Below are 25,483 nucleotides of genomic sequence, written 5' to 3'. Positions count from 1 at the left end.
GCATGAAAAACACATCTTACTTAAAGGCATGAACCGGTAAGAAACAGGTGCAGATGATGGCAGATGACCAGAGATTAGTATACTGGTGATGCTGAATGCTGAGTGGTTGAAAGGGACAAGAGGGGAAATGAGGTTGCTGCGTATTTCAAGTTGTTACATAAACAACCAATTTAAATTGTGCTGATACTTTGCATCCTGTCGCAGTAAAACATTTGTTCTAATTTCTTTATTTTAATCTACATCATTTAATTTTATTTAATATCTAGAAATGAGCAGGGCCGCAAGAAATTTACATACTGTAGTACTGTATACTAATTTATCCACAACTGCGTAATTATTATAATTGCATATAGTAAGACAGTATATTAAATGGCGAAACAAACTACTATTCCTTGATTATAAATACTTTTTTTAACCAAATCTCAAATTAACAGACCAGTTACAGACACTAATACATTTAAATTTAATTCTAAACTAACTAAATACACTTCCAATTTAAATGTACAATTGATTAGCTGATAAGATGACATTTTAGTAGTTTTGTAACAGTCTATATATTGTTAATGCATATCTGCTCCCCCTTAGTTATTGCTGCATGAATGATTAATAAAATAATTGTGTTCGTTTTAAGAAACAATACCTTAAAATTAGCGTTTTCATTTATCTGTTCTGCATAAAATTAGTGTCAACCTAAACCTGAACAAGCTAAAGCAATACAAATGCAAATCACATGTTTATCTTGATGATCGCAGATTTTAATTCTATATCTATTATACGTAGATATAATAGATATTATTTTTTATTTAAAAAAATACATTCTTAAAAATGATTCAGTAGTTATTAAGAAGAAGCAGGAAAGAAAAGAGAATTAAATGTACTTTATGAAGATTTGTTTTCTATAAATAATTTTCTTATTTAATATAACTTCAAGAAAAACTGCTCACTGAATCTTCTTGTACTTCTGCTATAACAGGCTTTAAACCAAGGAGGATCTTTGAGATGCGGCGGAGGTCTGGAGTCGGGGAGAACGCAGAGATACACATAGCTTGGGCAAAAATGCCACCTGCTGGATGCACGGCACACTGAGGTTCAAATCCCATCATTCTGGGGGAGCTGCAATCATTAATATACTGGTATACTAAATTTCATTTTCAGTATAATTCTTTATTGATTTCTTCTGATTTGCTTCAGAGCGTAGAGCACTTAAAGCACAAAAAGGAGGTTAAATCTAATCTGTTTATAGTGAGAGGAATTATGCAAGATCCACTGAACTTGTCGTTCTACTTTACATTTACAATAATCCTTTAAAGTTGTTCATACAATTAGACAATTAGATTTTTAAAACATGACAAGACAAATAACAAATAATTACACATTTCTTTAATACAATTTTTTTATTAATAAATAAGTTGCTATACATAAAAAAACATCTATGTTACTTTACCTGAATTTATTTTTTATTATTATGATTATAACTAGTTTTACTGTTTAAATACATTCATTTTACTACAATCTGTTTACTATTTATGGATTTTTGGGGGGAACATCTACTATAAAGATTTGCACATTTTGAACATTTCAGGCCTCTCTCATCTTTTCTATTAGTGGCTGACTAAATACTTTTTTGCCCCACTGTATATATCTTTCTCTTCAAGGTCAGACTTAATATTTGAAGAATTTTTTTTCTGTTAGCTAATGTTTAACCCAAAAAAAAAAAAGTTATGATGTTGCGTCATGTGTTTACATAGGGATAGTTATGTAAACTGTTTAAGTGGAATTTCTGCTGACTTGCTCAGATTACAAATATCTTTTAGAAGTATATGAATAGGAGATGGGGCTTTAAAGTACATCTAGGCATTTGGTAGACGCCCTTATCCAGAGTGACTTAAATTTGTAGTTCATTATACATTTGATCAGGGTTAAGGGCCCAACAGGGAGAACTTGGCAGTCGTGAGATTTGAACCTGGGATCTTCCGAACCGTAGGCCAAATAGGCCAATATTTTTTGTATTTTGAATGTATTTTTATATACTGTACTACGTATGTATTTTTGCATACACCATGTTAAATCTAACTTAATGTAGCCAATTAATTCACTACATGCACATCACTCATCTTTTAATAAATATAAATAATATTCTGCGTCTGCGTTAGGAAGAAAAAATCTCACGTTATTTAAGTTGCGCAATAGCTCTCATTATTGAACAGTCCTCATATTGGTTAAATGCTGCACTAAGAGTTTGGTGTTTCAGACGTGCTTCCATTACCCTAATGAGAGCGAGGGTTTCCATGGCGTAAGGTGATAGCTGTGAGATGGAGAACATCACTGACATATTTAAGAGAAATGATTAAAGAAAGCCTGCGCTGTTGTAACAGCCACGCGAGACATTTCTTTAATTACACTTCCTGTCTGTCTCTTCAGGACAAGAAACTGATACCGTGCCAAAACAACATGCAAAACATGTAGGAAATGATTTTATTGATTTGATGTTCCTAGATGCGTTGTTCAATCTGGTAGCTTTACTCAGACTAGATCTGAGTGATTTCTGTTCGTAGGTTTTTTATAGGACTTGTGTATAATATTACAACATGGCATTTCCATTTTAATAAAGGACGCCTGCCTCTTATCTGTGCTCATCGAGACAGGCTCAGACTCTCCGATTGCTCATCTGTTCGATGTCATCCGCTCATCCTTCACCCCCCGTGTAATCCAATCTCCAACACTGAACCTGACAAAAGATTAATAAATAAATAAATAATACTGCATTGTTTAAAAGCCTATGTACAGTACAGTAGATTGATATCAGAAATGATATATAATGCCAGTGGAGTATCACCAATGAATGCATGATGATGATGATGATGATGATGATGACACTGGAGCATTCTGAGAATTAAAATTTCAACAAGTCTGCTGTTAGTGAGAGCTGTCAGGTCATGGTTTCAGATTTCCTGCATGTGTTTTCCCACACACTCTTCGAGGACAGAGCTACAGTTCTGGATTGCAGCCACAGCCGTGGGAGGTGTGTTTGTCTAAGTGTGTGTTTGTGTGTGTGTGTTTCTTCTCCTGCAAGGTCACAAGTGCCCCCAGACTCTTTGGGGAATTTGAGCTTCAAGGTTCAATAGTGTGTAAAGATTTGCAGTGTTTAAGACACACACTGGGCGGTGATGTGGGTCATGCAGCAATGAACACAAACGTAGAAATCAAATTTAACTTATTGAAATTTACACGTGTAGAATTTCAAACAACTAATAAATAAGGAATCTACAGAAAGTACACTATATGTACAAAAGTATTCATTCAAAAGTTCATTGTTGAATGCAATCAGGTCTCTTATCCCCAGTGAAGAGCGACCATAATGCTTCAACATACCGAGATATCTTGGACAATGCTATACCTCCAACTTTGTGGTAACAGTTTGGGGAAGGCCCTTTGCCACGCCCCAGTGCATAAAGCAAGGACTATAAAGACATGGTTTGACGAGCTCTGGAAACAGGCCTGAAAACCTCAACACCATCGAGCACCTCTGGAATGAACTGGAACGGAAATTGCAAGCCAGACCTTCTTATAAATGCTTTACAGAATGAATGGGAACAAATTCCCACAGATACACTCCAAAATCTTATGGACAGCCTTCCTTCCAAGAAGAGTGGACGCTGTTATACAATAGCTGTAAAAAGGGAAATATAGTGTATGCAGTGTATTTGGATACAACGTCATTGCAGGTCTGGCCAAATACTTTTGTAATACTTTTGTCTATATAGTGAGTCTTAACTGTGGGATCTCAAGCAAGTAGCTAGCTAACCTTGTACTGTCCAAATCACTACAAGTCTTTTTTATAGCTATATATATATATATATATATATATATATATATATATATATATATATATATATATATATATATATATGTGTGTGTGTGTGTGTGTTATTTTGTATAAATCTCTAGTAAGCTAGCTCACATACAGTAAAGCTAGCTAATTATTATATCGGGTAAATCACTACAAGTGTAATATTAAACTAGTGCACATTAAGCTCGTTATTTATTGTTTTAGTGTAAATCATTAACCAAGTCGTTTAGTGAACTAGTTTACATGAGGTTATTTTATGCTTTACTATTAGTAAGCTACTTTAATTATATAGTGAAATTTGCTAATCACAGTTGCCAGCTTGCTAATATCAGCCCCTCAGCCGTAGCTAAGACTCGTCCACATCTCGTAGCAGATCTAAATTATAATACTGTATTTTATCCTCAAGCTTTCTACTTCTATCCAAATACAATTTTTTTTAAGTTAAAGTTTAAATTTAGCCTTCATTCGTCACATATACTGTACATTACTGCTCAGTGAAATTCTTTATTCTTCGCATATCCCTGCTTTTTTTAGTAAGCAAGCGTCCAACAGGGTCTACGACCCAACAGCGGCAACCTAGCGGAGCTGGGACTCGAACCGTCGACCTTCCCATCAGTAACTTAAAGCTTAACACATAATATAATGTTTATTTGAAACATTAATACAGCTTTTATTTTTACAGTTGAGGTCTTACATACAAATAAGTTAGCAAAAGTAAATTATAGCTTAAGTTTTAGCCCCCCCTGTTTGTGGTATGGGAAAGAGCAAATAGAGGAACTCAAGCGAATTTGATTTAGATGAAGTCATCAGCTATAATCTGTCCTTGTGAACAGCAGAACTGTAGAGGAGACAAGGCCAAGTGAGAAAAAACAGGCCGACTGTGATATTGGTGTGCGACAGCGCGTGACACCGGCGAGCCTTCGGGGACGAGCTCGGACGAGACCTATAGCTTAGATGATGTCATTAAAATGAGTGCAAGATGATTCTTGATGGAAAAAAAATGAAGAAAAAAAAAAAGACGACGAGCCAGAGGGACAGGCGATAAGGGCGGCAGCTGAGCGTGGCCGCTGGTCTCAGGGCACACGGTGGAATATTAAGCAATCTTCAGCCATGAGTGCAGGAAAGTGTGAACATCATAAACATGCTGCAGAGATTTATTTCCACTGGGGGAATTTTGAGCATTTATACACCTCTCTGTTTTGTAAACTGAAGCTACAGTATTGAATTATGTACGCTATTTTTACATCTAAATCTAAAGACTAATTATTTCTCTAATACATTCGTATGCACCATGTACTTATATCTGACTGCATGAGAAACTGCATTTTATGTGTAAGGATTAAAACACATGTGGGTGTGCTGTTACAGGAAAACAATCAACAACAGAGTGATGGAATAGAAGGACATTAATCTATCCACCCCGAAGTGGATTATTTTTATATAACAGTATATTGGGAACATGTCATATATTACATTTTGTCAATTAAAACACAAAAAAGTTGTTTTATGAATTAATAAAATCTCGACTTTTTATTCAGTTTATAGTTACAGGTCATTTCGTGTAATGAGTTCCTCTCAAGATTCCTGCCTTACACTTTCTCCTTTTTCTCGCTGCTGCTATTAATGATATATACATTTCGGTAAAGTTGTCACAGTATCAATATATGAATGCAAATTGATTTTGGACCATTGTTTCATTTTTAGGAATTGTAATGATGTCATATGGACGCTGATGCCAGACTCATCTTTAGAGATGCAAATAGAATATCTGTTTTATATGATCATTTTAGAAAGTTGGAATAAAACAGAAGTTACTATTTAAAACATTTATTTTTTATTGTTTTTTTTTTTCTACTTCTGAAAATGTCATCATTTTTTTTTCTGGTCTTTGTCGCCACCGTGTGGTGGCATATTATTCATTAATCCAGTAATCTTTATCATGTTTGCCTCAGGATCCGAAAGGATAAATATTTCGATAATCTATAACCTATAGTAAAGTGTTTATTTATAATTAAACTAATTTCCATTTTTAACGAGCACCTGCACCGATGCTTCCTGGGCACACCGGAGAGACAGTGGGACAGGCATTTAAAGTGGAAATAACAATACCAATACCATTATGACGTCATACTGTATAACTATATCATTTTAGTTATAACTAAGGAAGTTTTTAGCCATTATTGGCTAAATCATCATGGCTGAATCGTATATCGATATCAAAAACCCCTCCACATTTTTGCATCCTCAATGCCTTGAGATCATATTCCCCCAGTTTTTTGGTAATCATATAAATCCCCTAGGATTAGTACAGTATATCAAATATTGTTCCATAGGGTGCATTTTGCAAACTACCTAAAACAACTGACTTCCTGTTGAGTAGAGCCCATGACGTACAGTTGCTCAGCTCAAGGAGATCTCAATGTGTACCGGGTTTCACATGTGCACCAAAAACACCTGTTTGTGCCCTGTGCCCCACCCAGGCCCTATCCGCTCAGGCATTTAAAATGCAGCAGATTTCAACATGTGTAATGATTTTCATGACATTTTGAGTTTGTTAAGACCTTCACAAAGTCCCAAATGTCCCTTCACACACACTATGATGACACATAGTGTTTGGACCCTAATTACAATTTTTTTTTTTTAATTACAGTACACATTTTGTCTTTGCTCAATCTAACAAGTCTCTAGTCTAACTCCTGACAATAGAGCGCCATGTTAGATGTAGTTCAGCATGGGTCCGATCTCTTACTTGAAAGGAGTTTTCAACCCCTGCGGTTTTGATCCTGATGATATACTGTATGATAGCATGATGTCCAAGTCCAGCTCCAGGGCCATACGGGAGATAGGGGAATGCTGTTCCATACACTGTTTTAGCATTTTCTACAAGTTTATAGCCTATGTGTGTGGTCAGTGTATTATTTTATGGCTTTATTACTAGAATAAGTTCTCTCCTTAAAAAGGCACAAAAACATGTTAAAAATATATATTCGTATAAATTGCTTATTATCTTAGAATCAATACTTTAGTTGTTTTGATTTGTCTCATAACTTAGTGCTTATATAACCTACTGTACTCATCCTTTCCAAGGGTGGCAAGAATTTTCAATACATAGTGTATATGTATTGAAACATATTGCATTTGCTTTTTAACTGAGCTGTAATTGATTTTTGTTCTCTCAGCTGAGCAAGCAATGGAAGATCGAAACTTCAAGCTCCTTCTGGGGCGGCCCATGTGTGTCATGTGGTCTCAGAGGGATTCCATGCCTAGGGACACCACGATCAGAAACGTTTTCCTGGAGAACCTGGACATTTGTGGTTCACCTTCTCCTTTTTTGATCTTGTGAAAGGTGTGGGCTTTGAAGTGGTTAGATCTGATCAGAGTGTGTGTAGCATGACTAGAACGTGTTTTATTATCTGATAAAGTCCTGTATCAGCTCTGTTTAATATAAATCCTGTACATTACAGCTCAAAAGGTAAGAGCTTCACCAGTTTGAATCTGAGGAGACAGCGGATTTGGCGATAGAGAAACTTAAAGATAAACTGCTGAACGACTGTAGTAGTGTACAGTAAGTCACATGTGAGTTACTATGTGTTTATCAACCCAGCTCGTACAGTATAAAGTCTCCTATACTACAATAGATGTAGCCATAAGGTCTAACAGCAGAGTTTAGGTTAAGACTTTAAGAGCAGCGTCTCTGTTTGTGTTACAGCCTCATTGAGCGCTTTATGGTCCATGAGCAGCATGCGAGGTTCCACCGCCAAACAGTTCATCATGAGTGGTCCGAGGGTTGTGTGGAAATGAAGAATGTATTACAAAGATGACTACGCCAATACTGTATCTGTAGAACCTACTCCACAAGCAGTCTCAGTTCCATCTGTAGAAACACATCCAGGTGTAGACAGCTGTGAAGACAGAGCCATCGGTCAGAAGTGTCCCATCTGTGATGACAAATCTAGCTGTAGATAATGTTCCAGCATTCTTTTAACATTGGAAAGTGTCTCTGAAGACAATTTCACTCATGAAGACAGAGCCATCAGTCAAAAGTTGGCAGAAAAGACTTCCTGTTGCGTTCTTTGTCACGGCGGAGCTGAAGCATTCTCTTACTGAAAGTGCTCCGGTGTTAAGCCAGTAGGTTGTGAAGGTGATGGGAGGTGTTCTCCATAACGAACTGTGATAGTGTCCCAGCTGTGGAGATCGTTCCATCATTGCCAGTTGTCCCAGCCATGGAGACACACCCAGCTGTGGATAGTGTCCCAGCGGTGGAGATTGTTCCACCAGTAGGATGTGTTCCAGCTGTGGAGATCCTTCCATAACTGCCAGTTATCCTAGCAGTGGAGACAGATAGGTGTAGATAGTGTCCTAACTGTGGAGATCACTGCCAGTTGTCCTAGCTGTGGAGAAACATCCAGCTGTAAAAAGAGTCCGATTGTTTCATCACTGCAAATTGTCCCAGATGTGGAGAAACATCCAGCTGAGGTTCTCCTTAAGATCTAGATTCAGATGAGGTGCCTGTGGCATCTGTTTATGGAGTGCAGGAGGTCAAGGACACAATGGTAAGATCAAAACACACACACATATACTAGCAATATTCTGAATGCCTAATTTTACAATAAACTGTGTAAATGAGCATGTGATGATAATAATAATAATAATAATAATAATAATAATAATAATAATAATAATCCATGTGCCCACATCTCCTCAAACTGAGAAACAGTTGCCTATTTAGATTCTGGAGTGTGTTCTGGTAGACAACCATCTCCAGATGGCGTGTGAGTTTCATGTCCCCACACAAACACACACATCTGCCTCATTTTCACCCCTTTTTTTTCGACTTTCCCATTACAGATTGGGAATTGTTTCTCTGTGTAAACTGAAAACTTCGACAAGCTCCCGCTTTCATCTCTTCTCGCTTTTTGTTCCTCAATTATAGAGTATAGAAAGAGTCTGGAGCCTGAATCCCACCATCAGGTTCTCACACACATCACATACCCCTTCTTTCCCTCTCTGCAGCTAATAAATATACATTCCTTGTGATCAAGTAACTCATCCACCCGACTCTGGCAAATAAAATCACCTGGATGTTTTTGGGGGTCGAGAACAAGTACTGTATGAGATCAAGTGTTTTGTATCTGATTGACATTAAAATGATGCATTAGCTTTGCCCATGTGAATGCAAGGCCCCGCCCACTAACCCCTTTTTCCTTTTGTGTCTGTGTGTTTGCAGTTGGATGAAATGGACACTAAGAAAAAAACAATTTCCGACTTTTACATTTCTCTATTGGGAAACCTTAAAGATGTCGACAACAGCAAAAAGACGAAAAGGAAGAAAAACAGAAAACATCATTTATAGAACCTAAACCCAAGATAGTAAATCTCAATAATTGGTATGATTGTCAATTTGACTAAAACTGAAACAAAAAAAAACTTTAAAGAGTTACAGTAATGTGCAAAAGTCTTTATCCCTGTTAATTCTTCACACAAAGAGAAAATCACACAGTGACATATGGAGACAGACAGGTGTGGAGACAGACAGGTGTAGATAGTGTCCCAGCTGTGGAGACTGTTCCACCTTTAGGAAGTGTCCCAACAGTGGAGACAGATAGGTATAGATGGGAGTAGGGAGGAGATCAAGCATCTGGTATCATGGTGTAAAGACAACAATCTGGAAACTAAACATCAAACACTAAGTGAGGAATAGTTCTTTAGGCTTCCTCAATTATTTATTTTTTGTTCCTCATTTTCAGTCCAGTCCCTATGCAGCTTCAGAGGAACGTTTTTTGTTTGTTAAGCCACACGGTGACATATAAATCATTTAAAAGTAAACTTGAACCAGTGCGAACAGGTGATGATCAGGACGGTGATTAGTATACAGTACTGCTGATGCTGAATGCTGAGTGCTTGAATAGATGGGTTGCTGCTGAAGTTTACATAAACAACCTCTTCTCAAAATTTTTATCTTTAGGCACTTTGCAGGCTGTCACAGCAAAAAAAAAAACTTTTTTTTTCCATTTAAACTACATAATTTAATTTAACTTAATATGAAGAAATAAGATGGGACTCAAAAGGATTACACAGTACTGTAGATAACAGTGAAGATCAGTAACTGCTCTACTACATTCAGACATAATCTCACTGGTATTGTCGTGATCATTGCTGCCTGGAATAGCTGCAGGTTCAGGAATATTCCCCAAATAAGATCTTGCCAGACCTGAGAACAGCTTCTAGTTGGACCATGTGCACCCTAGCTCTTCCTGATATCTGAAAGTACAAACAACTGGATCAAATTTTAGCATAATATAGTTTAGTGGAGAAATTGAATGACAGCTTAAAATAGAAAAAGCTTATTGTTGTTTTCCTGTTTTTTATCTTTTTCATTTTCTGGTATTTATCTCATTGTTACTGTATACGTTGCAATTTTGACTTCCTCCTGAAGGTGGCAGCAGACAGCATTAACAGTTTATTCCCTTTAGTCATGCTGCAAGATAACACAAGGTTAACAGTAAGGAGGGTGTGAATGCTTTTGTGAATTTCTCTTTTAAATACTGTTTCATTTAGGATACTTTGAGTTTGTTTAATTACTTCTGATCCCTGAAATCTGAAGTTCTATATATTATTTATTAATTATTTTATTTAGTATCCATTATACTGTAGTAGGCAGCGTGGTGGCGTAGGGGCTGGCACCGTGACCTCACACCTCCAGGTTCAATTCCCACCTTGTCTCTGCGCGCATGTAGTTTGCATGTTTTGCCCGTGCTCGATTGGTTTCCTCCAGGGTCTCCGGTTTCCTCCCACAGTCCAAAGACATGCAGATTAGGCTAATTGGTGTTCACAAATTGCCTGTAGTGTGTGAGTGAGCATGTGAGTGTGTGTCCCAGTGTGCCAGCAGTGTGTGTGTGCCTTTGTGGGCAGGAGTATCTCAGTGGTTAAGGTACTACTATGGTCCAGATGATTCCAGATTCGAACCCCACCACCACCGAGTTGCCCCGTTGGGCCCTTGAGCAGGGCCCTTAACCTTCAACTGCTCAGATGTACAGTATATACAGTATAATGAGATAAAAATGTAAACCGCTCTGGATAAGGACGTCTGCCAAATCCTTAATGTAAATGTAATGCGTTTATGGCCTGCGTAAATGCCCCATCCTGGGTGTACCCCGTCTCGTTCCCTAAGTCTTCTGGGATAGACTCTAGGCCCCCCACGACCTTGTACAGGGCCAAGCAGTATAGACAATAAGTGAGTGAGTATGTACAATTCAGTTTCATTTGTATAGTGCTTTTAACAATTGTCATTGTCGCAAAGCAGCTTTACACAATCAAAAGAATTATGGAATACCAAATATATATGTAATATACAGTAGTAGACATACAGTGTATATCACTATAGATATATATATATAAGCTCTAAACCTATACAGTACATGTGATTACGTCCAATCTGGTCACTGATAAAAAAATCTGGGAATTGTAGAGCCGTCTGTAGCAACCAGTGTAATAACAGTAATGATGATGATGATGATGATGATGATGATGATGATCAGAATATCCACTGGGCTTCATGCATAGATCAGTATGTTCCCTTGTTCTGAAGGGAGTCTAAGAATCCCAGGAGTGAGGCTCATGGCCTACTTCAGCAGATGGGGTCTTAATGTCGTAATCACAACCATCAGATGTACACACACACACACACACACACACACATGCAGAACTATCACTAGATACCACAAATTTTCCCCCAAGGAAATAATCTGACCTGATTTGAGATTAATTCACATGACATGTCATGGTTTTTTCCACTTTACAGTTATATTTAATGTTGAGGAACATTAAATGTTGTAGGTTATAAATAGTTGTTCCCTCACCAGCACCAGCTACCTCTTTATTCTTTTGAAGTTAATAAAAGGAAAGAAAATGCAGCTTGTTGTGTTACTATTTGAAAGGAAAGCTTCGACACTGGAGATTTTACCATTATACCATTATAAGAAATGTTAAATATAAATCTCCTTAAAGAAAGGATTTTATGTGGATTCGAATTATGTGGAATGTTCGCCAGAAAAGTTCCAGTTACTACACACTCCTGCACTACGGTCTACAAAGTAAGAGATGAGATTATCCGTCATCTGTCGAAAATCATGCATGGTAATAACAAATTTGTGGATGATTACTGTATCTAAGAGTTTGTTGTTTGTTCGTATTTGTGTTGTCCTGGTGTCTTGTATGTGGACTAAGTGGAAAACGTTAGAATGGATCCATGCATGGGGGTCATGGGACTCCGGGGACGGAGAACAAAAAAAACATAGATGTACTTTCTTCTTTCTTTTTAATCTCCTGTCAGTGTGTACAGGTATGGACTGATTTCCCACATCTGCCTTTGTAAAGCTGTATATACATTTAACCATGTCTCCCATCTTTAACAGCATTAAAAGAAAAAATCAACATCATCAACAAACTGTAATCATGTAAGATGTTTCTGGGTTTTCATTTTATCGTCCCCATTTTGTCGATCCTTCAGTACATTGGGAATGTGAATACTCAAAGATGAACAGTCGTGTGAGCCGCGACTAAACTTATTTTTGCAGCACAGACAGGCCAAGGCTGAGCATACATTCTATAAAGCAAAAGAAGACTGATGGAAATGTCTGAGTTTTTTTTTTTTTTCTATAAAACTCACATACCAGTGTGCAGTCCTTGAACCTGATCCGCCTTTGAAATGAATGTCTGGAGCATTGTGAACCTGGTAACTTCATATTCACTCTCTCTTGAGTTTCTACAGACATTTTTCTGATTCAAATGAAGACTTCATGAGCAAAAATCTAAATAAAAAAGATTATACATATAAAAAAAATTATAATAATTTTTAAATATCTCCTAGACAAACAATGCAGAAAATCCTTTTCTTTGGTAACAACACATTTTTCCCCTTCATTTATTATTATGGCTATGCAGTGTGTTAATTCCACCATAAGTTGTCTCTAAAAATGATGAACATTAGAATGAGTGCATTAATACTGTCTAAACTTGGGAAGTGCAGCAGCTCTTACAGAAAATTAATCAACAACTTCTGACCAATCAGACTGATGAATTCAGTGCTTTGGTATATATAAGCTCCGTAAAGATGTATGAAAAGCAAACTAAAACTGTATCAGCTCTTTGTATCAATATTCTGATCAACCTTTTGGTAGAGCACATTATACAAAATGTGTTGAGTTTAACCTGATTGATCCATCTCTACCATTCGGTTGAGGTGTGCTATGGTAACAGTCTACTAAATGTCACCGTGTCTTTAAATAGTGTGCCTTTTTCAAAGGCTTCATAGCATAGAAATTTAATGAATGCCATAAAATGTGGCCAAAAATATTTATTGTTTTGATATTTTCAAATGTAGTATTACCATGGAGCAATATCTCAACCGTTTGGAAGAGTAACTTGTTGTTCCAAGTTGCTATTGTTGTTACTTTTGCCCAAAGAAAAGAAAATGTGGGTTTTTAAGCAATAAGGATATTAAATGTTTAATGTACTGCAATATATGTTAATGTGCTTGTCTAATTCTAATCTGAATCATTTCACAAAAGTGGAACACATCAGTGAGAATCCTGTTGTTTATGAAATGTCACCAATCCAAGATGTTTTTTTGGCATTAACATAAGATTTGCAATTTACATAAAACAATAATTTACATTTAAAAATGGTTTCACTTCATATGAAATGCTATCAAAATTCTGAAAGATATGGCTTGAGGTTTTCAGGTGTAACAGTGCCAAATAATGATATTGTCCAGCACATTATAATCCATTTTTCATTTTCATTTCTACCCACGCTGGTGTTTTTTATTCAAAAGTGACCCACATCACCAGTTTGGAGAGAGTCATGGCCCAAACTATAAGTTCTGGAGTAAACCCGAATCCTGATGCTCTATTATCTTTAGAGCACAGCTGAAACAGACTTCCCCTGTAGTTCAGACTCCCAGATGACACTTTGAGCTTTTCCCAAAGCTCCACTGCTTCATCTTGGCAATCTGCAACCGCTTCAGTGGTGCACGAGAGAAAATCATTCCAGTATCTGCAAAATGAAAAATGGAATACAATTAATTTCTTGATTAATCACAGAGTAATTCTGTTTAGATCACATGGCTTGTACATAAGCATTGAACCCTGAACTTTTCCACATTTTGTAGTGTTAAAATCTGAAACTGAAGTGGCATGAATCCATACATTGCATTGGAACGCAAGCTCAAATAAAAGCTTTTTTTTCCTCTTAGAGAACCACATGATTACATGATTCTACCACCACCATGCTTTACTGTAGCCATGGCGTTCTAAGACTTTTGGGAAATTATGTGTTTATGCCAAATGCAGCACTTTGTGCCGAGGACATAAAGTTCCGTTTTGGTCTGAAGAGCATTTTTCCCATATGTTTTAGGAAACATGATTTCACATGGCTTATATATTCAGTAATAACTTTAGGAACCGTTCACAGGATAATCTAAATCAAGCTAGGAAGAAGATATGTGTCTGGTGAAGAGACATGAAAAAGCCATGTGAAATCCCATGATGAAAGCATGAGGAAAACCAATTATGTAGTTTCATGAGAACCTAGAGAATATAATTGCTGGAAACCAAGTGATACTTAACAGCCTGAGAACACTGCTGTGTTGTGTGAAGCATGGTATATAACAGAACCCCTGTTGAGAATAATTAATTCTTCACTCAGCATTGGATATGTTCCAAAATCTTTTAAATTAGCAGTTATCAAACCAATAATTAAGAAACCTGACCTCGACCCCTGTCAGCTGTCCAGTTACAGACCAATATCAAACCTCCCCTTTATCTCTAAGATTCTGGAAAAGATAGTAGCAGAGCAACTATGCTCATATATACATAAAAATGGCATACATGAACTGTATTAGTCAGGATTTAGGCCTCATCACAGTACAGAGACAGCGCTCGTTAAAGTAGTAAATGACATTCTATTGGCCTCTGATCAGGGTTGTGTAACTATGCTTGTACTACTTGACCTCAGTGCAGCTTTTGACACCGTTGATCACGCTATTCTTCTTCACAGATTAGAAAATGTAGTGGGAATTAAGGGTACAGCCCTCTCCTGGCTCAGATCCTATCTGACCCATCGTTATCAGTATGTAGACTTAAATGGTGATTATTCTGCATGTTCTCTAGTGGAGTTTGGCGTTCCGCAGGGTTCAGTTTTAGGTCCACTGCTTTTTTCCCTTTACATGCTTCCTCTGGGCAACATAATCCGTAAGCATGGTATTAGTTTTCATTGTTATGCTGATGATACACAGTTATATGTCTCAGCAAAACCTGATGAGAAAAAACAGCTTACTAAAATTGAGCAATGTGTGCAGGACATAAGAAATTGGATGCTAATTAACTTCCTTCTGCAAAATCCGGATAAGACAGAAGTTCTAGTCATAGGACCGCATACAGCTAGGAGTAAAATCACACCGTAACTTTAGATGGCCTTTCTGTTCCATCAAATGCAACAGTGAAAGACCTTGGTGTGATTATTGATTCCAGCCTTTCATTTAAAGCACATGTAGATAATATTACCAGGATAGCATTCTTTCACCTCAGAAATATTGCCAGAATAAGAAATTTATTGTCGCTAAACGACGCAGAAAAACTAGTTCATGCTTTTATCACCTCTAGGTTGGACTATTGTAATGCCTTACTGTCTGGTTGTTCAGCTAGATGCATAAATAAGCTTCAGCTAGTCCAGAATGCAGCAGCGAGAGTCCTCACCAGAACCAGAAGATATGAGCACATCACCCCTATCTTATCTTCACTCCATTGGCTCCCTGTGAAATTTCGCATTGATTTTAAAATACTACTCTTGACATATAAAGCATTAAATGGTCTCGCGCCGCAGTACCTGAGCGAACTGCTAGTGTCTTGCGATCCGCCACGCCTACTTCGATCAAAGGATGCAGGCTGCTTGTCAGTACCGCGTATTATGAAAAATACAGCTGGGGGCAGAGCTTTTTCTTACAAAGCCCCAAAGTTATGGAATAGTCTTCCAAATAGTGTTCGGGACTCAGACACAGTCTCAGTGTTTAAGTCCAGGCTAAAAACCTATTTATTTAGCCGAGCATTTTTATAAATAGATTTGCCATAGGTAAAGGAGCAGATCTGGGGGACTCATGGACGTAGAGTATTATGGTGAACTGGTATGTTTGGATGCTGTCTTCCTCACTCTCATTGATCACTCAGGTTTGCTGACGGTGAGGTGATTGTTTGCTTTACATGTCAGGAAGCCCTCATGTTTGTGTTTCCTTCTGGCTCTCCCTCTTAGTTATGCTGTCATAGTTAGTCCTGCCGGAGTCTCTGCTTGCACTCTACAGTTAATATACATTCACATTATACAATGTGTGACTGTGACCATACCTAACTGCCATCTCTCCTCTTCTTCTCTTTCCCCCCCTCTTTCTTTTTCCTCTCTCCTCCTGTCTCCCCCTTTCACTCTTTCTCTCTCTCTCTGTCGAGCTACACATGTCGTTCCCGAGCTGCCAGTGATCCAGAGTCCCTCTGCCCTCCGGACCTGTCTGACCCATCCTGGTGCCCCGCTTCTGGCTGAAGATCTCGTCACATGGATGCCCCATGTGTCTCTCTGGGATGCGTCTGGTGTCTGGGAATGATTCTCTCTACCTAGAAAATGGTTCTGGCCTTGACTGGTGTTGGCAACTGTTTCTCTGGGGACTTGACAGTTCGATAGTTCATGACTGGAACTTCTTACAAGTCTACCTGGGTCTTCAATAACTACCTGGACTCCATATTAACATCAATTAACATCAGCTATTATAGCTGAACTGCCTCCCACCCTACACACTGTATAAATGCAGATCATTTACTGCTTTCTGTTTCACCCAAATGAGGATGGGTTCCCTGTTAAGTCTGGTTCCTCTCAAGGTTTCTTCCTATTACCATCTCAGGGAGTTTTTCCTTGCCACTGTCGCCCTCGGCTTGCTCACCAGGGATAAACTGACCATTTTGATTCATACAAATTCACATTTCATACAAACTTAAATAATTCTTTTGACTGTGTAAAGCTGCTTTGCGGCAATGAAAATTGCTAAAAGCGCTATACAAATAAAATTGAATTGAATTGAATTGGTAGTGGTAGCATCATATAATAGAGATTTGCTGGAATCAACAGATGCCATCGAATGCACTCTTATATAGTAGTCAGCAAATAAGCGACATTGGGGCAGAGGTTCGGCCTTCTCAAGGTTAGGAAACCTAAACATACTACTTAACCAAAGAAAACCCCTATATTGCAGTTATTCAGTACAAACTAAACAGCCGTAGACCTCAGTGTGACTGAGAATCTGGTGTAAGACAAATGTAAAAAATAGTGTTTGTGCCTTTTTCTGTCTATTTAAGATTTTGAGAGCGTTAATTAAAAGAGTTAATTCTTCACATAAGTATTAAAATTCTTAAATAAGTAAAAAGGATGGAGCAAACGTAATGCTAATTGCACATGTTGGTGGAGTAACAAAGGTACCACATGGTTTGTCTTTAGGGCTTAAACGTTTTATCCATCTTTGCTCATTGCTCTTATTTATGATGTCATCTACTGTACATAATGACAGTAGAAGTTCAACAATAGTTTGATTCGAACCTTTGTCTGCCTTTACCAGCATGCACAATTTGAACCACCTATGTCAGTTAATCAAAAAACAAACAAAAAAAAAACACTTTTTCATTACTTTCGGTATGGCCTTTATATTAAAATAACAAACGCCTATTTTACACTTACGAGCAGACGGCGTGCAGGTTTTTCTTGTCGTCCACGTCCTGTGGATAGTTCATCATGTTTTCTCCAAAGCTGAGCAAGCAGTCTGAGAAACCCTTAAACACGGTCTCACATGCTCCTGCAGAGCTCACCGCTCGAAGCAAAGACGCTGAAATGATTTTTTTTATTATTCTATTCATCTTTGAATAAGAAACTGAATAGTAGAATGAATAAGGATGTATCATATGAGAATGAATTGCATACACTGGGAAAAAATATTTTATAAAAGAAAAATATCCTAAATATAGAATATGGTACCTAATATTTTATTTTAAATAACAGTATGATTATGAATTCAATTGAAGAATCTGATTTGTAGACATTTTGTGTGATTTGATGCTCCAAATAATCTTATGTTGCTTTCTTGGAATAACAGAACAACCTTAAAATGATCAAAAAACTTTAGAAATAAGTTGTATGATGTCATATTTATAAATGTTACATATATTCGTTATCATATAATATATTTAATTAGTTTATTGATGAATTATTTTAATTACTTAATTTAATTTAACAAACATCCATGTTTTTTTTATTATAGACTCAGAATATGTTTAATCAGAAACAGATTTTTTTTTTTTTACATTTGTTGGCATAAACTTTTAAAGAATTTCTGAATTAAGTCTCTGCAGTTACCATCAGGTCAAATGTTAAAATGTTCATACTGTATAGGCTAACATGTCGAATTTTGTCACATACTGTATAAATAAAAATACACCTTATCTTTAAAACAAATTGATACAACATATCTTCATTTATTATTTTCACATTATAGTATAAATGATTCATTCTTACCTAATTGCAATAAACAGAGAAGCGAGCCGTGTCTGTCAGTTAAAGTAAATCCCATCTTACACCGTGTGAAACCATCAGCTTCGATCACTCAGAGCTTCTACACAAGCTGAAAGAGTCTGTGATCAAAAGCCCTGATTTATTCATGCACAGTGAAGGAAGTCTGGTTGCCAGATTGAAAATAGCTCCTCTTACTAATAAACATATACAGTAAGAGCAAGGGTGAAGTCATGTTAAGAACTACAGTATATTGTACATCTTATTATAGCTTAAAGCAGCAGCTCTCACAACTGTTTCACTTTTAAAGTAAGGATCGAAGGATTGTGTTAATGTTCTCGTTTTAATAGATTCTCATTTCCATAGCAACAACTTGCACAACGATTTGTATAGTGGACATGCTACAGTGTATAATAGTAATATAATAGGGTCTAAAAATATATATATTTTTTAATATTTAATATTTTTAATATTTAACATTTTTGAAAAGAGTCTCCATTTTTATTTCATTGGAATTTCAGTGGTGTCTGAGTGTGTTAAGTTTGATGATTTGCACCCCGGCTCCACCAGGTTGCTGCTTTCGGGCCCTTGAGCAAGGCCCGTAACCCTGTCTGCTTCAGGGGGCCCCGTGTAATGGCTGACCCGAGCCAGAACAGAATTTCACTGTGCAGTAATGTACACTACGTGTGATCAATAAAGGCTGAATTTAATTTTAAACTTAATCCTAATCAGCTTCCAGAAAGAGAAAAACAAGACGACATTATAGCTACTGTATAGCATACGCTTGAACAGGAACTGACTTGTCTTGCCAGACATTCTATAACATGTTAGCAGGAGGCCGCCACAGTCTGGTACGGCTAACCACTATAAGATTCAGTCGCGGTATGCAATATCGAAAAGACAAGAGAGCAGTAGCCTGCTTTAAAGTCATTCTGAATTGCATCTGAATGTCCATGTTGTTTATCGATTTTACTGCTACTTCATGTGAGAATGATCTTCTGCCAACATGGTGACAGGTTCATGCCTCACCTCAGCTCTTTGTTCAGAGCTACAAAACTAACTAGTCCCTAACACTAGTCTCTAAATCCCACTCAGACCCCTGAACAAGGGCACTACTTGGTGTATGGAACAATGGAGTCTACACCTTACAAAGCACACTAGCTTTACATTTTACATTCTTTTCAGAACAGTTAGTTAGCTGGATCTATTCTAAAGCAGAATAAGTAGAACTATAAAGTTAAACTTACAAGATCCACGGTTTATTTAGGTGCCATATTATCCTCCTTTTAACGAGTCTCAGAGGTCTCCAAAATGTGTATGTTTATGTCTTCCAAACGTCTGTAAATTTAAATGCTAATAAGCTACTGATCCTTTGTGGAAGTCCTTTTTTTTTTTAGCCAATCAGAAAGCAGGAAACAGGACTTCCCCGAAAAAAGGGTGCCCAAGACTCAAGCCAAGGGAGGAGCTACTGTATGCAAATTTTTTCTACTTCTTGAATGGAATGATGTCATACCAGATGGCAAATCTAAATTGTGTATTCAAGCATGTTTATGGGCAAAAGAGGGGGTGTGGTTTTTTTTTTGGTTTTTTTTGAGACAGCACAGTGACTTAGTAGTTGGCACTGTCACCTTCCACCACCAGGGTCCGCCTTAGGTTCTGTCTGTGTGGATGGAGTTTGCATGTTCTCCCTGTGCTTGGTGGGTTTCCTCCCACAGTCCAAAGACTGGTGATCCCAAATCGCCTATAGTGAGTGAACGAGCGTGTGAGTGCTTGTATGTGTGTGTGTGCCCTGCGATGGATTGGTACCCTCTCCAAGGAGTACCCCGTCTCGTACCCTAAGTCTCCTGGGATAGGCTCCATATGATTCCTGAATACAGGATAAAGTGGTATGAGTGAGTGATTGGAAGTTGCTGTGGTATAGGACTAACTCACACTGAGTACATGTTGCAAGTGGAATATTCTGAACTTTATGTTGGTATGAGTAACTCAGCCCTTACCAGCAGACCAAGCATCATCTGGAACAAGAAAACTGGAAAGAACCTACACTGAGCAGTTTAACCAGCAGATGGAGTTGTACTCCAACTATTTATCCTGCACACTGCTGAATCATTGTTTCGCTGCACATCCTGAACTTATACATATTTTAAATAAAGCGTATCACTGTGCAAGGGCTCGGATTGAATTTCCCCTGATGAAGATTGCACGATGATTCACTACTTAGAAGTTGGTCAGAAGTTAGTGGTAGTCACATCCACATATGTTTAAGTGTATTTGCAAAAAAAATCCTTTGCCAGAGCCTTGTGCAATTAGTGAAGTGTGGACCGGTTGATGATTTGGAGATTTGGCCAGGATGAAAAACATTTTGTAGGCCAGAGGCACTTATTCGGGTCATTGTAGGTCAGAGGCATTACTTAGTGTACAAATGCAAGGTCGTGGTTATGTAAGGCAGCTGGTGGAGAGAAAGCGAGAGAGAGAGAGAGAGGGAGGGAGAGAGAGAGAGAGAGAGAGAAAACGAGTGCACTCTAGTGGACACATAGATTTACACTATGGGGCCTGCTGTAGGCTGTAGTCCATTATTTAATGCCTGTAGATTTGTGATCTCCTTGTTAGTGAGTTAGTGAGATATGATATGATTCCTTCGAGCATAAAAACATCTAAATTAAGGCCAGTGAGAAACAGCTGCAGATGATGACAGATCGATGATCAGATGATCGGACCGGTGATACTGAAAGCTGAGTGGTTGGAACAGGCGAGAGGGGAAATGAGGTCGCTGCTGAGGTTGTTACATAAACAAGCAATTTTCCATTTGGATCTTTGGCCATTTGCAGGATTGTATAGCATGTGTTCCCATTTCTTTCATTTACTCACTCACTCATCGTCTATACCACTTTTTCCTGTATGCAGAGTCGCGGGAGGGCCTGGAGCCTATCCCAGGAGACTTGGGCCATGAGGCGCACACATATATTAAGGCCACCACAGGGCACACACATACACACACTCACATGCTCATTCGCACACTACAGGCAATTTTGAAACATCAGTTAAGCTAATCTGCATGTCTTTGGACTGTGGGGAGAAACCGGAGTACGTGGAGAAGTAGTCAAGTCAAGTCAAACCCACCAAGCACAGGGAGAACATGCAAACTCCAAGGTGAGAATCGAACTCGGACCCTGGAGGTGCAAGGCGACATCGCTAACCACAGAGCCACCATGCTGCCTTTAAATGTCACTTTTAAGTGTGTGATCATTCATCATTTGCATTAAGGAAAAAAAAAACAATAATAATAAGCAATAATGACGTGACAGTAGTTAAGTACTCTAAATCATCACATACTGTACACTCACCTTAGAAACATTACATAGCTTACATGCAAAAAAAAAACGTGCACATTTAACTCTAAGTAACCTTTTTTTTTTTTTAAATAAATAAAAGAAGGAAAGAATTCCAGATCATCTGAACCACTTCTCCACATTTTAAACACGACTTGACTTATAATTTCGGATTTGAAACTGTTCCTAAATGTGTGACAACATTTCTTTAGCCATAACAGTGTCTCATATAGATATCATAAACCACATTAACTTGTGACAATCTGAAATGCCGAACAGCTCCACGTGGTCGGTGGTGATTTAGTCATGCAGTTTGCACAATACCATTTCCCTTAATTGTTAGTAACGTTAGCCTCGTTGCTAAAACCCTGCTGTAAAACCCAGACTTCCTTCCTAGACACTCTAGCTGGACCATCTTTACCAGCTGGTCAATTATTTTCCAGCTTGCTTAATGACTTGACTAGACTGAGCAACACGTGTTTGAGGTTTTCTCAATGGCTTACTGTTGTGTTATTCTTTAAAAAAAAAAAAAAAAAAAGTAAAGAAAGAGAAAAAAAAAATACTTTGAGGCAAAAAAAAAAAATGTTCCCATTTACCAGATGGCGAAGATGACTACCAGTATGACCAGCTCGGACTAAAAGAAATACTTTTTTTTTTTTTTTTTTTAAACAAGTAATGTTATGGGACATGAAGATATTCCATTACAAAAGAAGTTGCGAGGCCATGTGCTATAAATGAGCTAGCATGGCTAATCCCCTGTCTTTCAAAGATAACATTTCATAAGTTCTTTAGAATATTATTTGCTGTCAACAAGTGTCTTACAATCAATCATTTGGGACAAAAGATGGTATGCAGGAAATGAACCTGGGGATGATTTCCTTCTGGCCCAGGTTGTAAATGCATGCAGCGTCAGAGTCAGATGACCTCCATTTTGGCTTATACGTTTCAGTGTAACACGTTTTCAACAGGTATTGCAGTTCAGGAAGAACAAATTTTCTTCCATAGAAAAAGAATCTTAAAGTAGGCTGACTAAGAAGACTTTTTTTTTAGTGGAGAAAAACTGCATACAGTCTAGGACAGTATAACAGAATGGAAAACGCAAAACATCTCTACTTGCATTTAACATTCCCTTAGCTGCTCAAAGTACCCATTAAGAACCATAAGATACCTATTGTGGTACTTTTGTAAACTTTTAAGCTTTATGATACCTTCAGTAATCTACATTCAATCTACGTGGGGCTGTTCAAGTCAAACCGGGATTCGTGTTGACGTTTTTGACGAATGAAGGTGTAAAACCACTTTACCGACATTTACAGAAGACTTCAAGCACAGTACGATGATGAGACTCCTAGCCGAAGTAAAAGCCTTATTTATTTAATTTTTTTTTAAAAGGCTGAATTACCTTCTTGAGCGAGGTTGTCTCGTGAACATTCAGTGAGTGGAACGCCTGATTCTTGAAAATCAACACATAAGCTTTACATTTACATTTAGGCATTTGGCAGACGCTCTTATCTATTGCGTAAGTTTCTGTCATTGGATACTGTAGATCCTTACACTTGGTTACTAGGTTACTAACTACTATAAGTACCATCAGTCAAAAACTTGGGTGGGGGGTTGTTTAAAGATTGGCTAAGACTATCTTTATCCTAAAGATAGGATAACTAATCACCGACTTGCAGAAGAGATGCATCTGTCTGAACTGCGAACTGTACACACAATCATTCACCAACACCACTTGCACATTACAGGAACTCAGCTGGAAGTTATTGCCACACCTCCTGAAGGTCCTGACCTCGCTCCAAGCCATTTCCTCATGTTTGAGCCATTAAGGGAGGGGTTTGAGAGTCTACCTTGGAAACATTCCCAGTGGGATGAGATGCGGGATGAGTCACTTATTGACAGACGTTTAGAGACCTGGGCACGCATCATTACACGGAGAACCGTAGACAGTATAACACAAATAAAAAAACAGAATCAGAATTGAACTACTGAGATGTAAAACACCATCATGTCACCCACTAAAGATACAACTACACAACAAACTTGACATGACCCTAAATGCTAGGTTTGTTGGGTTGTTTTCTCCTATTAGCTGTTTTGTGGTGTTTTGTGTGAAAAGGAAGCGTTTCATTAGTATATATGGAGAACTGAGAACTTAACTTGGAGTGTTCAGAGGATGAACATTGCTTACGTTGAATGTTGCTTTACTCCGTGTGGTATCAGCGGTCTTATCATTTTATTGCATGTCACATTGCAGGAGATGATGGCAGTAATATCTCGGGTAAGTCCTGTAACAGAATGTGCGATATCTGTTATGCGCATGTGTCCTGTTAAGTGAGATTATACCAACAGGATTCTCTCTTGCAATAATATTCTGCTATTTGTGATTTGTCTATTTTTGTTGTTTTTTGTAGTCAGCCGAATAATTCCTTTAAAAAAAAGAAAATGTATGTAAATCATATAGCACGAAGCAGCCTTTACTCTTGCTACTTAACAAAATGTCTGCTCTGTACAAAGTTATGTGTTCGGTAAAAGTGCATGCTGTGTATAGTTGGCAGTACGCTGTGTGCGCCGATTATACTTGTGTACATTCTGTACGCTTGGTGAACACAGATTGGTCACAGTGTGGCACGACAGCTCAGCGGGTACCACTGTTTTACAACTCCAGGGTCCAAGGTTCGATCCTAAGCTCCGGTTAGTGTTTGTGTGCAATTGCGCATGTTCTGTCTGTATTTGAGTAGGCCAAGAAAACACACCCGTAGATGGATTAGTGATGGGACATCGCCCCCTGGTGTGAATGGAGGTCTGAATGGTGTCTTGAGATAGTCAAGCATCCATTTAAAGGTATATTTCCAACTTGTGTCCAGCATTCCTAGGGTCCAGATCCACCGCAACCCTGATTAAGATAAAAGGTCAATTTGATTGATTGATTCGTTACTTTAAAGTTGAATGAATTCACCGAGCAACATTAAATGAATAGCATAGATAGGGTGGAAAAAATTTTTTTTTTTATATTTTTTGAAGATCCAAGATGGTATCACAATAAAAAAAGAAAAACACACTAGAACCAGACCTAATGAAGTTTTTCAAACCATTTAACGCTCCCACAGTTTGTTGTTTCATACTTATCCTTAAATCGGTTTAAATCCTTTTTCCCCTGATCATTCTATACACACAATACTCTCCAATGTCAAAGTAAAAACATGTGTTTTGACTGATTTATATAAAAAGAAAAAAAACAGGAAAGACTGAAGTATCCTATTTATAGAAGTATTTAAACTATTTATTGGCACTTTATTCAGTGGTCCTATTCAGTGGTCCATGAGGTGCTCCTAAAACTTGACTACAGTTCAATGGAATTCAAGGGACCAACAGATCTGGGAAAGGATACTAGAAAAATTTTGCAGCATTGAACGTCTGGGCCTGAAGCCAACACAGCTTGTCTGGAGGGACCTAAAATGAGTGTCCACACAACCTGAATGATCTTGAATGATTCTGCCAATAGGAATTTTAAAAAAAATTCCCAAAGAAAGGTGTGACAAGCTTTCAGCATCATTCACAAGCAGACTTGAAGCTGTCATTGCTGCCATTTTAAGATGAGTGTGAAACAACAAAATGTGGAAAAGCTTGAAAGAGTCTAAAAACTTTGTGTGACTACAAAAGGAAAATAAACTCTGAAATAAATCTTCAAAATAAAGTCTGATATCAT

The 25,483-nt window shown here is 37.8% G+C and overlaps 1 protein-coding gene across 1 annotated transcript; it reads right to left on the bottom strand.

Annotated features, from left to right (window-relative positions):
- Window positions 1–13,674: 13,674 nt before the first annotated feature.
- Window positions 13,675–18,506, bottom strand: nrn1b (neuritin 1b). The gene is made up of 3 exons (XM_053487001.1): window positions 18,452–18,506; window positions 17,621–17,765; window positions 13,675–13,906 (listed from the first exon to the last, which is right to left on the bottom strand). Exons 1-3 carry the CDS (start codon window positions 18,504–18,506, stop codon window positions 13,675–13,677), a joined length of 432 nt encoding a protein of 143 aa, XP_053342976.1.
- Window positions 18,507–25,483: the final 6,977 nt, after the last annotated feature.

Source organism: Clarias gariepinus, chromosome 25 (genome assembly GCF_024256425.1).
Source record: "Clarias gariepinus isolate MV-2021 ecotype Netherlands chromosome 25, CGAR_prim_01v2, whole genome shotgun sequence".
Lineage (NCBI taxonomy): Eukaryota > Metazoa > Chordata > Actinopteri > Siluriformes > Clariidae > Clarias > Clarias gariepinus.
This window is presented reverse-complemented; position numbering and strand designations above follow the sequence as displayed.

Coding starts and splice junctions, on each gene's coding strand:
- nrn1b (XM_053487001.1), bottom strand. CDS start 18,506: ATGGGATTTACTTTAACTGACAGACACGGCTCGCTTCTCTGTTTATTG. Junction 17,766..18,451: donor TCTCTGTTTATTGCAATTAG/GTAAGAATGAAT, acceptor AAATCATTTCAG/CGTCTTTGCTTCGAGCGGTG. Junction 13,907..17,620: donor AACCTGCACGCCGTCTGCTC/GTAAGTGTAAAA, acceptor TTCATTTTGCAG/ATACTGGAATGATTTTCTCT.